The 18,464-nt window shown below is 48.4% G+C and overlaps 1 protein-coding gene across 7 annotated transcripts in view; it reads left to right on the top strand.

The window, feature by feature from the left end:
- Positions 1-18,464, top strand: part of ACTR3B (actin related protein 3B) — a 77,763-nt gene that overhangs the window by 30,112 nt on the left and 29,187 nt on the right. For all 7 annotated transcript variants that reach the window (XM_075922773.2, XM_075922781.2, XM_075922779.2 and 4 more), the window contains 3 exons: positions 692-835; positions 3,742-3,915; positions 16,057-16,149. In XM_075922773.2, coding sequence (XP_075778888.1) covers positions 692-835; positions 3,742-3,915; positions 16,057-16,149 — 411 coding nt within the window. The remainder of the gene's footprint in view (positions 1-691; positions 836-3,741; positions 3,916-16,056; positions 16,150-18,464) is intronic.

Genomic DNA, 18,464 nt, shown 5'->3' with positions numbered 1-18,464 from the left:
GCCTTTTCTTTTCTATCAATTTTTTTATGCAGGATACCTGCTTTCTCTACTCAGGAGTACTTTTTGCCTTTTGTAGATCAGTGTTTCTCACCCAGTGGTTTGAGTACCATTAGGGGTACTTGAGAGAAGTCTGGGGGTACATCAACACAACTGAAATTTGGAGAAAACTCAATTTTTGTTTTAAGTTTTACAGAGCTTTGTTGTTTTTGTACTTTTTACACCCAAAAATTGCATCGCCCACCCGGCTACAATTAAGTTATCTAAACAAATGTGTTGCCACGGTAGAAAAAAATGTGCGTCTGAAAACTGTAAATACTGGGGGTACTTATAATTTTTTTTTGAAAAGGGGTCCTTTATTAAAAAAAGATTGAGATACCCTACATTCCTGAAAAAGATGACATAGTTGGAACATCTCTATCTTCAACATGAATTTAAGATTAGCCTTTTACTCATCTTTTTTTACACTCACTGCTGATAACATTAAGCAACATCAGTTGTGCACATAGTAATCAAGTACCTTAGAAAGTAGGTGTTTACAAATGTGAGGTCACTCTGAGAGGTGTCAAAGTTTCACTTTTAGTTAAAACAAATAAACTAAGAATCTCCTGGGTAAAAATGAACATTATATGCTTCTGTTAACTTTTGGTGCTTCATACATGAGCTTTTTCTAAGCCTTTTTTTCCCCCCATAGGCAGAAGGATATGTAATTGGAAGTTGCATCAAACATATCCCTGTTGCAGGGAGAGATATTACATACTTCATTCAGCAGCTCCTAAGGGACAGGGAGGTGGGAATTCCACCTGAACAGTCTCTGGAGACAGCAAAAGCTATAAAGGTAAAAATTTGATGTGAAAGTTGCCTTCGTTTAAAGAGAGGCAGATTTTTGTTTTCTTTTGTTTTTAACATACTGTCTGTGGCCCTTTTTACTTACACAAATATAGGAATTGTCTAACTATACTTTTCCTTCTGTTTAATCTCTTCACAAAATGAGGGGAAAATGTGTTCAAAACAGCTGGCGGTTTCCTCTAGGCCCATGGTCACCAACCTGTCGATCGCGAGGCCTCGACGTGTTGATCGCAAGGCCCTGACCAGTCGATTACGAGGCATTTGGGCAAAACCAGCCATTGGGATTGTGCTGGGGGCAGGGCAGTGCCTGAAGCCTCCCCTTCGGGCTCATAGGTTTTAAAGAAAAATGGGCCTTCAGCCACTTTTCTAAGCGGTCTGCGGGGCAAGCAGGTAGCCTGCCTGGGGCTCCCCGCTACATTTGTGGGCTGGATCAAGCCGGTGGCTTGGCTGGCTGGATCTGGCCCATGGGCTATATTTTGTCCAGGCCCGATGGAAGGGGTGGTTCCCTTTATGTTTCAGACCCCTTCAGGAGGCGCGGGGGCAGAGCTGGACCATGATTACGAACCAAAGTTCATGAAGGGGTCCCCCCTGCAAAAGTTATTGCCCACCTTGGTGTAAAGGGAAGCAAGGAGAAATACTAATAATTATCAAACAAGGTTTTTCTTTAGGGTTACTATGTATATGCTTTAAGTGTGAAATTGGCATTTGATTCTGGCTTTCAAGAGAACTTTCTTTTGTCAGGGGCCACACACCAGTGAAGAGCAAAAACAAAAACAAAAAAACCACACAAAAAACCCCCCACACCTTATTACTGACCTGGGTCTAGGCTGCTGGTGCTTGCATTCCAGTCCCAGGCAGAAAGAGGAGGAGGGGCTGCGCCAAGATGCCACGATAGTTAAGAAAATTCATCATAAAACTTTTAGTTTTGGGTCTTATACAATATTATTGAGATGATCACCTAATTCTGATCTTGCAGCTAACTGCATACAGGTGGACCTTCTGTCTTTACAGACTCATTAATTTCAGTAACATTCCATACAGCTAAGGCAGTGGTTCTCAAAGTGTGATCCGTGGACCACTAGTGGCCTGCGGTGGTCTCCCAGGAACCCTGTGGCAGGAGCTCACCCCTCCCCCCGCCCCATGCAGCGAGGAGTTGGCGTTTAGCCGTGAGGCTGTAGCATTAGCTCCAGCCGGCAGGCAGAGAGGTGAAGAAAGCAAACTCACACCCCCACTGCACGGGCTGCGGAGCTACACATGGAGAAGCACCACTGCCATGGAAAGAACGGTGCGTCTCTTGGTTGGTCCTGTGGGCCAGGCAGCAGGTTGGGTTGCATGGAGCTCGGCTAGGTGAGATGGGCTGTCGTAGTGCAGAAGTGGCTGGTGGCCCCCCATTTCCCCGGCAGCAGGTTGGGCTACATCGTGCTCAGCAGTGGTGAGAGGAGGCGATGCTGGAACTGAGGACCCTGCGCACGCAAGAGGCAGGTGGGGTTCGGGGTCCTTCAGGGCTTTGCACCCACGGGGCTTGGTCTGGAGGGAGGGACTGAGCTGCCTCAGCTCCCGCCTCCTGAGAGTGCCATGGACTGTACCCTTGTGGAACCCATCCCCTGCAGGGCTGTACACCCCGGGGTCACCATCCCACCCACCCTCACCTTGCTGCACCACACCCAGCCTTCCTGCCCCTCCATTTCCCTGGAAACCTTCCCCCTCTGAGCCACATTGACCCCAGCCCTATTTCCAGGGGCACTCTGCCTCCATCTCCATGAGCTCCTTCAGCCAGTCTGCCCCCCAGCTTTAGTCCCAGGCACTTCCTGCCCCCATCTTCCTGCCCCTGGCCGGACACCCTGCCCCAAGTCTGCTCCTGCATCCTCCCTCCTGGCTAGACACCCTACCCCCAAGCTGCTCCTGCACTCTCCCCACTGACCAGACCCCCTATTCCTAGCCTGCTTCTGCATCATACCTCCCACACAGACCTTGCACCCTCACCCCCTTCTGCACCCATGTCCCTCCCAGTTCTTGCACCCCATCCCTATCCCGCTTACTGGCAGCCCTGTACGACACACTGAACCCCTCGTTTTTGTCCCCATTCCAGAGCCTAAGGGGGGTCCATGAAATCCATTAACGCTGGCAGCCCAGAAAAGTAAATTGACCTATGGGAAGCCCTGAACCTCAGTCCTCCCTATTCCTTCCCGTGTCTCTGTGGGGCTGGAATGCCAGAGGAGTGAGATGTCTCAGTTGGGAGCCACATCAGTGAGGGTTTTTGGAGGAGTGTTTTCTCACTTGTGTGGTCCCTAACTGATTTTTCTGTGGGTCAGTGGCTCCAACACAAAAATGGTTCCCTACACCTGCCATAAATAAACAATTGAAACCTTTTGCGTTGGACATAAATTAATATTTTATTTAAAATGAAGTTTGATAAACATGAGAAACTTAATTTAAATTATTAAACAGATTAAGTGCTTTAAGCCATTCTCCCTAGCTGCAGCACTAGTAAAATGGCTTGGGTGTAATTATGTAATTAATGGTGAGTTTCCATTTGCACCTGGTGGTCCGTGGAAAGATTTACATTGAGCGAGGTGGTCCATAGGTCAAAAAGTTTGAGAATCACCGAGTTAAGGAGTTTGTGTGGTGCCCCATTGAAATCAATTAGGTCTTGTGCATCTCACTTAAGAATTGGGGGCCTCACATAATAAATTGATCGGACTTTTCCTGAAGAGCTTGTTCCTTCAGAGTAAGGCTAGAACTGTAACAACAGTGTTTACCAAATGTGAATAGAATGTAATAGGTTTAGACCTTTTTTTAATGCTTCAATTTTCCCTGTTTTCCTGAAATATTCCTTAGTATATTTATTATATGTGATCAGTTTAGGCAATTTTAAAGCATGTTATTTCTTTACAGGAAAAATATTGTTACATTTGCCCTGACATAGTAAAAGAATTTGCCAAATATGATGTAGATCCACGAAAATGGATCAAACAGTACACGGGCATCAACGCAATCAACAAAAAAAAATTCATTATAGATGTTGGTTATGAACGGTTTCTTGGACCTGAAATTTTCTTTCATCCTGAGGTAAGTAGTACAGTGCCTAGTAGTACATTTTTTTCAAGACAAAGTATAATATAATTTTTGAGGCAAGAGCACCACCCTGTGGAAATTATAGCAGTAAGTCTTGTCTGAGAGGGCTGGATGACTTGCATTTAATATATGCATAGAAGTACAATAATAGATGGCTAAATTCCTGTTGTTTTGTTTTTCCTTTGTTGGTATATAATGTCTAAATCATCCCGTTTTTCAGAAACCTAAACAAAACAAGAAAAATATACTCTGACATCTCAGAAATTGCCTGAGGCTTTTTTTTTTCCTTTTTAAAAATACTGGTTTAAATGTGCAAACTTCATGAATTATATACAGCATATTTAGTTGTATTGTCAAACCCTGTGAATATTACTCCTACTCATAGCTATTTACCAGAAGTAATATTTTCATTCTTGGACACTTATTTTTGAGGTGCCTTTTTAGATAAGCTCTGTTCATTGGAGTTTTCTTATTAAAATGACTTGTCTTGTAAAACTGAAGGCCAAATTCATCCTTGAATCAAGTCTATTGAAATTAGCTTTCATTAAACAGGTCTGAGCATATGTAAAGTTACCATTGATTGTATAAGCACAACCGGCATGTCATGATATTTCCCAACCAAGTAGCTCAGTTGTGATAGGTGCGGTGAATAGTCAGGCTCCTACAGGATACCCCATGGTAGGGAATGAACTCAGTTTAAGACTCAGGCAGATGGTTTGCAGGGTACCGGTAGGAAGGAGAAGGAAGCAGAGATGCTTACCTTTCTTCCATGCAGACAACTTGTGAACTGTATCCTCTAGGTCAGTGTTCTCCTACCTTTTTACACCCAAGATCACTTTTTAAATCTCAGAACAGGCGAAGATCTACCGCCCGGCCCCTTCCTTGAAGCCCCGCCCTCTCTACTCTCCTCCTGTCCATCAATTGCTATCCCCAGCCCTTACTTACACACTCTGATAAACAGTTTATTTTTAAATTATGCGATACATACAATTAAAATCATGTGTTTATAGTTATGAAATAAATGGTCTGTTTTTTATTCATGCTATTTAAATCTAAAATGAAGCATTTATAATTATACATTTTGTGGGGACAGAGTACTGTGGCTGGGGGCAGTGGAGAGGGAACAGGGTGCTGGGAGGGCAGAGGACAGGGTTCTGCAGCAGGGGACAGAGTGCCAGTGGGGACAGGTTTCTGCAGCTGGGGACAGAGTGCCAGTGGGGACAGAGTTTGGGGAGTGGGGACGGGAGTGAGGACAGAGTTCGGGGAGTAGGGACAGGGGAGTGGGGACAGCGTTCTGTGGTTTGGAAGTGGGGGCTGGGGAGTGGGGTGCCAGTGGGGGCAGAGAGTCACCTGCATCTCCCTCCTTCCAGCATTCTCCCCCCCCCCCCCCCCCAGGGAAACCAGTGTGTGCCTGTCCCGAGGCCGACCCCTCCCGCCCACCCTGTGCAGGGAAGCCCCGCGCGCACGCGCCTGCCCAGGGGGCCGACTCCCCCACCCACGCAGGGAAGCCCCGTGTGCGCGCGCCTGCCCCGGGGCCGACCCATGCAGGGAAGCCCGGTGCGCGTGCGCCTGCCCAGGGGGCTGACCCTCCCCCTACTCATGCAGGGAAGCCCATGTGGGCGCCTGCCCCGGGGCCAACTACCCCTCCGCGCAGGGAGGCGCGCGCGCACGTCTGCCCCGGGCCCAGCACCTCCCCCCCCTGCAGGAAAGCCCCGCGCCCGCTTGTCCCTGTGCCAACCCCCCCACACCGGGAAGCCCCTCGCGAACGCCTGCCCCGGGGCCAACACCCCCCCCACGTTCTGGGAAACCCCCTGCGAGCTTCCCGCGGGGCTGACTCACCCGTCCTGTGCGGTGCAGGGGGCCGGCAGAGCAGCTAGCGCACTTCTGGAATTGCCGGAAGTGGCGCTAAGCTGCGGGACTTCTGAAGCCGACACTACCTCTGTTTTCTCTTGAGGTAGGTAGTGGGGCTTCTGAGGGGTGGGAGGGAAATGGGGGCAGGGCGGACAGGACGCCTCGCAAGCGACTGGTCGAGGCCTCGAGATCAACCAGTAGTTCGCGATCGACCTGTTGGTGACCACGGCTCTAGGTAGTAGGTACACTCCTGCAGAAGGCCAGGATCAGAGGGAAGAGATGCAATCAGTATGTTCAACTTGTGTTAAGTAGCTTACTCTGAAGAAATACAACTGAATAGGAAAGGAAATTTATGTGGCTAGAAAGTATTTGCTGGTACATGGGCCAGTGAGACAGCTTGAAGCAATGGTCTAAACATACTGCAGTAATTCTGGACAATGGTATAGCATCTGTCCAGTTTCAAAGCACTTACTCTTCCTGCTGGGATGTATACAGAAGGGTTTTTTTCCCATCCAAACTTTAAAGACAATCCCTCCCCCCCAAAAACAGATCCCTTTCAACATCTGTGCAAATACTTTGTGTTTGGGGTAAAGTCAATCATGATCAGAATTGGAGGGATACAGCACAGTGGCAGCATAATCAGGATAGAGTAGAATAATGTTGGCAGATGCAGCGATTTTGGTACTGAAAAATATAAAAATCATATATCTAAGGAGGGGGGAAAAAGCAACAGGTGCACACACAGGTACATTTTAATCCCCATTAAAGAAGAGTTTATTTTCATCTTGTCTCATTAATATTGCCTGAATGTTCCTAATGTGTGTCTCTAAAACCTGTTGTAATTGAAAGGAAAGGTTGGCCCATAAGTTAATCTATGAAGAGTGATCCACAGTATGACAGTTTGTCCCTCTTGGGTCTTCATATGTGTTGGCACATGCTGCAGACTGCACCTCTAAATCCATATTCATCCTTAGCATCTGAGTGAAGGGCAATGATCTTTGACAGTCCGAAGATTTATATTTTTTTATCGTTCTTCAGGCCCCTTACATTTTTACAAAGACTTGGCAGGCTGAGTGTAGCTCCCTCTGGAGCCTTCTAGCACTGATCCTGAGATGACAGGAGGCCAAGTGCACTGCCTGCACTACTCAAGAATCCAGGCATAATGAATTGCTATTGAATGTTGGATCCCTGCACCAGACAGAATTGGGTTGGCACGTCAGCTGAATGCGTCAGTTCTGTTAAAACACAAAACAAAATACTTTAGTCCATTCAGGCCACTGATGCAGGGTCTGCAAGAAACATATCTCTGACATTTTTAATAAACACACCACAGAGGGTCCCAGCTGTGGTGAAATGCTTTATCTTCATCTAGTGGAGTGACTTGATGATTGACTTGTAACTCAATACTCTAAGCAAAGTCTACCATTAATGTAGGCTCCAAGCTACAGATGTGTACTGCATGTGTACATATACTCATGATGTCATTCCTTGAGCTAGAGCAAATATAAATCAAGAGATAGCAGTGGGAGCATTGGCACTGTTAATAGATGTATGGCAGAGCCTTGTCGAGTACATACTCTTTGCTGCCACTGCTAGTGTTACTGAGTGTTTATGTTCGCTCATACTAACTCAGTGATGGCCAGTTCAAGGATGTGCACATGAGCAGTGGAATTACACCTCTAGCTTATCGTGTACACAAAGCCTTAGAAAAATTATGCCCATTAAATCTAACAGGGTACATCTACACTGCACGAATAGTTATTCTGGAAAAGCTTATTTCAGAATAGCATGTCTACACTGCAGGGAAGCCTCAAAATTAGTCGGAGGCAGGCTTCCCTAATGTTGATGTGCTATCTCAATTTAGAGCCCCAGGAGGCACTGGGGAGGAATAATTTAGAATAGGGGAGGGGCTATTTCAAAATAGCAGCAGTGGAGCCTCTACACACACCTTATTTTGAAATAGCTATTTCAGAATAGGCGTTATTCCTCATAGAATGAGGTTTACAGATTTGGGAATAAGTTCATCCATTATTTTGAAATAATGGAATGGCTGTGTAGACGCTTGCATTGTTGTTTCAAAATAACATTAGTTATTTCGAAATAATGGTGCAGTGTAGACGCACCCTTATATAGAGATCTTTCAGTTTCAGAGGCCATTAGCCAGATTTGCCTTTAACCTAGCACATGCTAGGGCATGTACAGATAAGGACAAGATTTGTTTTGCCCCTTTTTAAAGGGAAATAATAGGAAGCCAGTGAGTTGGCTTGCTGGAAAAGCTAGCCCCTGGTCTCTCCCTTTGTATCCCTCCTCCCCACGCCTCTTTCTTATAGGATCCCAAAGCACCCTCACCACAGTGCCCTTTTGGCCCCCAGTGCTGGGTGGATGGGGGTGGCAACTTCTTAGGCCTGGTGTGCTAGGCAGTGCAGCCATCACATCCCCTGCTCTGGTGCACTGCAGTCACCTTGCCACCAGCCCTGGGGTGGTGCAGCCACTACTCCCCCAACACTGGCCAACTTGACTCCCTGTGGGAGACATAGCCTGCCCCTGCCTAATTGTGAGGGGAAACTAAATTTATGTTAATGCAGTGTTAGTGTAATCCATGCAAAAAGTGTGACTATCTGCTCTGTTTGGGTCTGCTACTTCCTCTGAGCTACTGGACCTTATTCATTAGCTGAGTACATTTTTAGATCTAGAGATCCCAGTTCAATCCCTGCAGAAAACAGAAGAGTAACATTGGCTAAGATGTTTAGCATTGAAGTCAGAAAATTCCAAATCTCACTCCTGCCTCATTGTTAATCTAATCATGTTTTTTCTGCCCTTCTTCTGGAAATGTAAGTGTTATTTAAAGGTACTGTGACAGGGTCCGGCCAGGGAGCTGCTGCAGAGAGGCAAAAAGGCAGCCCAAAAGGGAAAAACTCCTGTTAGAAAAGCAGAGAACTGCAGCACAATTAGGTGCAGCTGGGAGGGAGCTGGCTCAGGCAAATTGGGGCCAGCTGACTTCTCTGCTGACTCTCTGAGGGCCTTTAAAAGCCTCATCAGTTGGAGGCTGGGGAGAGGAGTGAGAGGACGAAAGGAAGGTGGTGGAGAGGCAGAGAGGAAGAAAAGGAGAGAACAAGTTGGACCAGCATTAGGTAAAGGCAGCAGGGGAGGGAGCCTGTGGGCCCCTGGCTTGGGCTCCCTACCACTGAGACCCGCTGCAAAACCCCAGTAGTGGCTTGGAGAAGAGGGGCCCTTGCCACACGTGGTGCCAGGAGTGGGATCTTGGCTGTGAGGCCTCACAGCAACCCAAATCTAGCTAAGTTGGCCCCTTGCAAAGCAAAGTACCCATGGAGGACCTGGTAAAAGCACTGGTGCAGGCCACGGCGGCTCAACAAGAGGCTACTCGGGTGCAAGCAGCTGCCCAGCAGGAGTCGGTGCGGCTCCAACAAGAAACCAACCAGTTGTTGATGAGTCAAGTAGCCCAGGACAGGGCCACCCTGCAGGAGGTGGTGACCCAGCTGAAAGCCCTGACAGTCCAGGTGCGTGATCAAGATGGGGTTCGACCCTTGCGGGCCAATTTCTACTTACAGAAAATGACAAAAGACGATGAGGTTGAGGCCTACCTCTTGGCCTTCGAAAGGACAGCTTTGCGGGAGGCCTGGCCTCAAGCTCAGTGGGCCAGCATTCTAGCCCCTTTTCTGAGCGGGGAAGCCCAGAAGGCATACCTTGACATGGCAGAGGAAGCTGCATCCGACTACCCCCAGCTGAAAGCAGAGATCCTGGCACGGGCTGGGGTCACGGTCGCAGTGAGAGCCCAGAGATTTCACAATTGGCGATATCGAGATGACCAGGGCCCCAGAACTCAGTTGTTTGATCTGGTTCATCTGGCCCGGAAGTGGCTGCGGCCCGACATCCACAACCCCGACAAGATTATCGAGGTGATCGTTCTTGATCGGTACATGAGGGGTTTACCCCCAGACCTTCGGGAATGGGTGGGCCAGAATGACCCCACGACATTTGATGAACTGGTGGCTCTCGTTGAGAGGCGATTGACAGCTAAGGGACTTTCCCGCAGCCCCAGAGTCGAGGTGCAGCAGAGCAGAAGGTCCACCTTCCCCCCAAGGACCCGTGCCCCTGAAGTTTCCGACCGAGTCCAGACAGGAAGAAAAGAGGCGGAAGAGAGGCCGGGACGGGCAAGAGACCTTGGGGTCTGGACAGGAGAGGGCCAGGGATTAAGACCCAACAGCCCAAAACGAAAGGGGCTGTCCCGCCCAGGTTATAGGTGTTATGCCTGTGGGGAGATAGGGCATATTGCGGTTCAGTGCCCTAACATAGACGAACCTATGCAATGTGACCTGGGGAACCTACAAAGTGTTCTAGTTAACCTCCTAGGGGTAGCAGTGGGCCCCCATCAGAATACCCAGCCCGTGAAAATGAATGGGGTAGAAACTACTGCCTTAGTAGATTCCGGGAGTGCGGTTACATTGGTCTCAAGGAAGCTAGTGGGGCAAAATCAGCTGACTCGAGCCAAGTACACTGGAGTATCTTGTGTACATGGGGATACTAGTTATTACCCCACCATCCCTGTGGAAATAGAAGTACAAGGGCGGGTTACAGAGGTAACCGTGGGGGTGGTCCCAAGGCTCCCCTACCCGGTGGTCATTGGGCGAGACTTCCCCAGGTTTAGTGACCTACTACCACGGGACGGGGAGGAGGAGGATAGCTCCCTCCCAGCCTTCCATGAGTTCTCCCAGGACCTGTTCTCGGTGCCTGGGGAGCCCCGGAAAACCCGACGGGAGAGGAGGGCCTCAAAGAAATTGGGGACCATGATCTTGACCCAAGGTCGGAAACAGACACGGGTAGAAGGGGAGGCCTACCCAACTACTAGAGCCGAAGCCCCAGGACAGGATGAGCCTGAAGCAGGGCCCAGCTCATCAAGGGAGGAAAGGGGGCTAGGTTCCCTGGAGCCTGAGCAGGTGAAATCCCCAAGGGAGACCTTTGGGCAGGACCAAGCCAATGATCCACTGTATCAGAATATCCGTAAGGAGGTGGTTGAAGTTAATGGGGTCCCAGTGGAGGGGAGGAACAAGGGCACGGGGCCCTTCTATATAATCAAGGGGGATCTTCTTTATAGGGTAGTTCATATACAGGGCCAAGAGGTGGAGCAACTCTTGGTACCCCGGAAGCACCAGAGGGCAATACTGGAATTGGCACACAGTCATCTATTTGGAGGACATCTAGGGGTGGATAAGACCCTGGACCGCATTCTTCGGAGGTTCTTTTGGCCTGGGATCTATGTAGAAGTCCAGAGGTATTGTGCTTCCTGCCCGGAGTGCCAACTACATGGGCCCCGACCACACCTGAGGGCCCCGTTAGTACCCCTACCAATAATTGAAATCCCCTTTGAACGGATCGCTATGGACATAGTTGGCCCACTAGAGAAGTCTGCCCGGGGCCATTAGAGCATACTAGTTGTAGTGGACTATGCTACTCGATACCCAGAGGCAGTGCCCCTACGCAACACCCTATCCAAGACCATCGCTAAGGAACTAATTCAAATATTTTCTAGGGTAGGGATTCCTAAAGAAATCCTAACGGACCAAGGGACCCCCTTTGTGTCCAAGCTTATGAAAGACTTGTGTACCTTGCTCCGCATACGGGCCCTGCGGACCTCGGTATACCATCCTCAAACCGATGGTCTAGTTGAACGGTTTAACAGGACACTAAAAAGTATGCTCAAGAAAGTGGTAAGCCGGGATGGCAAAGATTGGGATATGCTACTACCCTACCTCATGTTCGCAGTAAGGGAGGTTCCCCAAGCGTCGACTGGCTTCTCCCCGTTTGAACTTTTGTATGGGCGTAACCCACGGGGCATACTAGACCTTGCTAAGGAAGCCTGGGAGGAACAGCCTAACCTGGGGAGAAATGTAGTTGATCATGTGCTCCAAATGAGGGACAGGATAGCCAGAGTCACCCCCATAGTGCGGGAGCACCTAGAAAAGGCACAGGAAGCCCAACAGGTCTATTACAACCGGCGAGCAACCGCCCGGAAGTTCCAGGTGGGAGACCGGGTGATGGTGCTAGTGCCGACAGCGGAGAGTAAGCTCCTAGCCCAATGGCAGGGGCCATATGAAATAATAGAAGCAGTGGGAGAGGTAAACTATAAGGTTCGCCAGCCTGGCCGGCGAAAGCCTGAGCAGGTATATCATGTCAACCTGCTAAAACCCTGGCGAGACAGAGAAGTGGCCTTGGTTGTGCTGGGGCCACCACCCCAAGGGGAAAACCCACCAAGGCAGGTGGGAATATCTCCCGAACTGACCCCAGACCAACAGGCCGAAGCAGCCGACATGATTGAGAGGAATCAGGATGTGTTTTCGACAGAACCGGGTAGAACTACGGAGGTTTACCATGACATCATCACAGACCCCGGGGTGAAGGTGCACGTTAAGCCATACCGGATACCTGAGGCAAAACGAAAAGAGGTCCAAGCTGAAGTGGAGAAAATGCTGAAGCTCGGAGTCATTGAAGAGTCCCATAGCCAGTGGTCTAGCCCTATTGTTATGGTGCCCAAGCCGGATGGAAGCCGGCGCTTTTGCAATGACTTTCGAAAATTAAACGAAGTATCCAAATTTGATGCCTATCCCATGCCAAGGGTGGATGAACTCATTGACCAACTGGGCAAGGCCCGATTTCTATCCACCCTCGATTTGACTAAGGGTTACTGGCAGATCCCCTTAGCACCAGGGGCCAAAGAAAAGACAGCCTTTTCAACTCCGGAGGGTCTCTTTCAGTACACGGTCCTCCCTTTTGGTTTGCATGGGGCTCCTGCAACGTTTCAAAGGCTCATGGACAAGCTGTTGCGGCCTCATGCCAAGTACGCAGCTGCCTATTTGGACGATGTTGTGGTCCACAGTCCTAACTGGGACACACACATTGAAAAAGTAGAGGCAGTATTGGAGACATTAAGAAGAGCAGGACTTACGGCGAACCCCGCAAAGTGTACAATTGGACTGGCCGAGGCCAAATATCTTGGGTATATTGTGGGAAGGGGGGTAGTGAGGCCCCAGCTCAACAAAGTGGATGCAATACAGAATTGGCCCCGACCAACCCGGAAAAAGCAGGTCAGGGCATTCTTAGGGTTGGTGGGGTATTACCGCAGGTTCATCCCCAACTTTGCCTCCAGGGCCTGCCCTCTGACCAACCTGACTAGAGCACGTGGTCCCGACATTGTAAAGTGGACCATGGAAACGGAAGAAGCTTTTAAAGATCTCAAGAATGCCCTCTGTGGCAATCCAGTTCTCATAGCCCCTGATTTTAAGAAGGAGTTTATCTTGCAGACGGATGCCTCCGAAGTAGGACTGGGAGCTGTATTGTCTCAAATGGTGGGAGAAGAGGAGCACCCAATCCTGTATCTCAGCAGGAAGCTTCTGCCGAGGGAACAGAATTATGCCGTGGTAGAAAGAGAATGTCTTGCAGTAAAGTGGGCCATGGAAAGCCTTCGCTACTACCTTCTCGGGCGGAAGTTTACCCTGGTCACCGATCATGCGCCTCTGCAGTGGATGCATCGAAACAAGGACAGAAATGCGAGGGTTACCCGATGGTTCCTGTCCCTGCAGCCCTTCCACTTCCGTGTGCAACACAGATCAGGGACCCAGCATGGGAATGCAGACGGGTTGTCAAGGGTGCATTGTTGTCCGACCCAAGTAACCCAACCCCATGGGGTCGAGCAGAGGGGGGGGATGTGTGACAGGGTCCGGCCAGGGAGCTGCTGCAGAGAGGCAAAAAGGCAGCCCAAAAGGGAAAAACTCCTGTTAGAAAAGCAGAGAACTGCAGCACAATTAGGTGCAGCTGGGAGGGAGCTGGCTCAGGCAAATTGGGGCCAGCTGACTTCTCTGCTGACTCTCTGAGGGCCTTTAAAAGCCTCATCAGTTGGAGGCTGGGGAGAGGAGTGAGAGGACGAAAGGAAGGTGGTGGAGAGGCAGAGAGGAAGAAAAGGAGAGAACAAGTTGGACCAGCATTAGGTAAAGGCAGCAGGGGAGGGAGCCTGTGGGCCCCTGGCTTGGGCTCCCTACTACTGAGACCCGCTGCAAAACCCCAGTAGTGGCTTGGAGAAGAGGGGCCCTTGCCACAGTACCTTATGACAGACTTAAATACAGGCAGTCCCCGGGTTACGTACAAGATAGGGACTGTAGGTTTGTTCTTAAGTTGAATTTGTATGTAAGTTAGAACTGACGTCCAGATTCAGCCGCTGTTGAAACTGACCAGCAGCGGCTGAATCGGACACGCCTGGGGCAGAGCAGCTGGGGTGCTGCTGGGTTGGTCCCGCAGCGCTGCTCCTCGGTGCTACTGGACCAACCCGGCAGCACCCCAGCTGCTCTGCCCCAGGTGTTCCCAAGTCAGCCGCTGCTGAAACTGACCAGCAGCTGACTACAGGAAGCCTGAGGCAGAGCTGCTCTGCCCCGGGCTTCCTGGAATCAGCCACTGATCAGTTTCAACAGCGGCTGAATCTGGACGCCTGGACAGAGCAGCTGGGGCACTGCTGGGTTGGTCCCTGCAGCGCTGCACCTCGGCGCTGTGGGACCAACCCGGCAGCCCCCCAGCTGCTCTACCCCAGGCGTCGGCGAGAAAAGCCTGTTCTGCTGGGGGGGGAGGAGGGAGTGCTAGTGCCCCCCCCCAGCAGACCAGGGAGATGCAGAGTGGCTTTTCTCGCTGCGGAGGACGCGGGTGGCGGGACTGCGGCGCGTCTCGGCGGTCCCGCCGCCCGCATCCTCCGCGGCGAGAAAAGCCGCTCCGTGTCTCCCTGGTCTGCTGGGGGGAAGCGCCCCCTGCGCTGCCAGAGGCGGTGACAGTGGGGGAGGTACCCCGCACTAGCGGGGCCCCCCCCCGTTCGTAACTAGGGGTCCAACGTAAGTCGGACTGATTAACCCGGGGACCGCCTGTATTGCAAAAGAGCTCATACCTAATCTTCTAAAGTACGAGTGCTTAATTTCTCAATCTTAATGTTTTATATTTCCTAAAAATATATATGCCACACACTTGAATTTTAGAAGTCTCAAAGGGGTACTTGTGTTAGTCTGTAACTTTAAAAACAACGAGTAGTCCTGTAGCACTTTAGGCTTTGTCTTCTGAGCCACCGAAATAACATAGTGCACGTTTACACTACATGCCTTTATTTCAAAATAATGTCAAGCTGGAGGACTTCTTACTCTGACTCATGGTAACCCTCATTTCATGAGGAATATGGGAAGTCGAAGGAAGCATGTTCTTTCTTTGACTTCTTGCTATGTAGACCGTGCCAAAAGCCAAATTAAGCTATTTCAACTTAAGCTACACAGTTGACGTAGCTGAAGTTGTGTAGCTTAATTTGAGTTTAGCTCTGCTGCGTAGACGTTCCCCTAGAGACTAACAAATTATATATATATTATCATGAGCGTTCCTCAGAGGAAGTGGGTTTTGCCCATGAAAACTCATTTATTTATATTTATAACAAAAAATATTTGTTAGTCTCTAGGGGCATGTCTGCACTAGGAAATTTATTTTGAAATAACTTATTCTGAAATAACTATTTTGAAATAGCGTGTCCATACTACAGAGAAGCCTCGAAATTAGTCCAAGGCAGGCACCCTAATGTGGATGCACTACCTCAACTTAGAGCCCCTGGAAGCACTGGGGAGTAGTTACTTCGAATGATTCTGTGGAGTAGTTACTTTGAAATAGCAGTGGAGCATCAGCACTATTGCTATTTCGAAATAACTATTTCAAAATAAGTGTTGTTCCTTGTGGAAAGCAGGACTTATTTTGAAATAACCAGGCCTTTATTTTGAAATAATGGGCTTGCTAGTGTGTTCATTCCGCTTGTTATTTTGAAATAATTCCTTAGTATACATCAGGGCTAAAGTGCTACACTATTACTTGAACTTTAGTTATTGTGTATGTTTACATATCTGTAGATACATATCCTCCCAAAATATATACTTATGGCATTAAAATACATGATTTGGAATTAATACTACTAAGAGAGGACACACATTAAATTTAGTCTAAAGATTTGGAGTGTGAAATAAAGCCTGTATTTTGTTACAACAGTGAGAAAATGTAACACCTTTGGGATATTAATTCCCTTTTTGTTTATATAGAGAAGGGTTTATTTTGGTCACTATAAGTATAGACCATGTTCAATAAGTAGAAGCAACATTAGCCCTAGTGAATTCTTACAGAAAAAATGTTGCTGCAATGTATCATTCATGGAAATCACATCAGAGGACTTTAGAGTTAATTTGTATGTTTGTATTCCACTTCTTTTAGCTTGCTAATCCAGATTTTATCGAATCCATTTCGGATGTTGTTGATGAAGTTATACAGAATTGTCCCATTGATGTTCGTCGTCCATTATATAAGGTATGGTCTTTTGGGGTAAGACTAACTTACGTACATAGACATACATTGTGAGAATAAGGACCTTTAATTTTCAGGTGAAGTAAATACCATTCCCATTTGGCATGGGCAGTATAAGCTCTAGGTACAAGTAGTTCTTGGGGGTTGTGGGAGACTTTTTTGGGAAATCCAGACAACTTGGATTTCTCATGGGAAACTACCTTGTATTTATTGCCTTTCATTTTCAAAGCATTTGAATTCTTACAATAGTGATGTGAAATAGGTAAGTGTTATATCCATGTTACCAGTGGAGGAACTGAGGCAGAGAAGTTAAGTAACTTGACCAAGCCACACTTGGAATCTGTAACTTGAGTTCCCAGAAATTTATTATTATACAAGTTTTCAAACAATGGTATGTTTTTGGTAATTTTGACTTTTGCATTTCCCACCTTCCCCCCCAAAAAAAACCCTAAATACTGAAGCTAGATATTAAAATACATAAATAAAAAAACAATTACATGATCCAGGCTCCTAACCCTGTATACATTTATCAGGCCTCAGCCAAGAGAGGTCTTTGTTATTGACTTGTTAGAATGTGAAAATGGGGGTACCTTAATTACAGTGCCAAAAATCAGACTGAGGATTTAAAAGCATAGGCCCACAGTGAGCTTTCCTTTTGAGATGGAAGGACAGCTTATGTTGCTAATTGTTTGCCACCCTTGCAGCCATGATACACTTCATATGAATAGAAGATGCCAGGTTATTGTGCAGATATGTTTTTTTATAGGTGGTGGTAGTTTTCATATAAATTGAGTAAGAAGATCACTTGATCTTCTCATTGCTGACCTCAGATACATCTTTAGTTGTTGAATTTTATAGACTCATAGACTTAAGGTCAGAAGGGACCACCATGATCATCTAGTATTCTAGTCTGACCCCCTGCACAATGCAGGCCACAGAATCTCACCCACTCACTCCTAGAATAAGCCTCTCACCTATATCTCAAATATTGAAGTCTTCAAATGATGGGTTAAAGACCCCGAGATACAGAGAATCCTCCAGTAAGGGATCCGTCCCCAATGCTAGAACGGAAGGCGAAAAACATCCTTGCCTCTGCCAATCTACCCTGGAGGAAAATTCCTTCCCGACCCCAAATATGGCAATCAGCTAAACCCTGAGCATGTGGGTAAGACTCACCAGCCAGACACACAGGAAAAAATTCTCTATTTTTAGTGGTGCTTGTTGAGGTGTTTGAGTTATGAAATAATGTTGGCCTTTCAAAGGGGTGTATGTGAGATGCTGCTGGAGATCATTTTGCACAGTAAAGTAGGTATGCTAAGTCAGTCACATTTCAGCACCAGTAGATGATTTGTGACCAAATTTGTGAGTGGGTTATTCACTTAAAAGTTAGGTCTTGGCCTTTCCAGGTATGAGTGGGTTTTGTACTTAAAGTCTCCATTTTAATGCTCTCTTCCTTTTTCTTTGCTAGCTCAAAATATTTTGTCTAGAGCAGGGACTAGATAAGAGATCTAATGAATCCTGCACAGCAAGCCTGAACAACAGTTCAGGACAGGAAGTAAAAAATAATCTATAAAGTTGATGAGGTAGGATAACTTTGCAATAGATTACTGGCAGTCCCCGCCGCCCGGGTCCTCCGTGGCTTTGCTCCGCGGCCCCCTGGTCTGTTGGGGGGCCACCCCCCAGCAGACCAGGGAGACGCAGAGCAAAGCCGCGGAGGACCCGGGCGGGGGGACCGCCCAGACGTGCCACTGGGGGGGCCCCAGCAGACCAGGGAGACGCAGAGGACCGGGCGGCAGGACCGCGGCGCGTCTCGGTCCCGCCGCGTACGTCTCCCTGGTCTGCTGGGGAGGGGTGCAGCTAGTACCCCCCCCCCAGCAGACCAGGCTTTTCTCGGGGACGCCTGTGGTAGAGCAGCTGGGGCGCTGCTGGTTGGTCTCGCAGCGCCGCTCTCGGCGCTACTGGACCAACCTGGCAGCACCCCAGCTGCTGTGCCCCGGGCTTCCTGGAATCAGCCGCTGGTCAGTTTCAGCAGCAGCTGAATCTGGACGCTAGTTCCGACTTACATACAGATTCAACTTAAGAACAAACCTACAGTCCCTATCTTGTATGTAACCCGGGGACTGCCTGTACCATATTTGGCATTTTGATTAGGATCCCAAGATTTTTTTTCTACATTTGTAAAAAGTCTAATGATATCTTCAGTGCCCACAGGTATTTAGACTGTCTGAACTTTTTTTTTTCTTTTTAAAACACCACCACTCCACCAGGACGTTCCCTGAACCCAATCCTAGGGAATTAATTACTATTGACTTTATGAA

Source organism: Pelodiscus sinensis, chromosome 2 (genome assembly GCF_052426305.1).
Source record: "Pelodiscus sinensis isolate ZL-2025 chromosome 2, ASM5242630v1, whole genome shotgun sequence".
In the NCBI taxonomy this organism is placed as follows: domain Eukaryota; kingdom Metazoa; phylum Chordata; order Testudines; family Trionychidae; genus Pelodiscus; species Pelodiscus sinensis.
This window is presented reverse-complemented; position numbering and strand designations above follow the sequence as displayed.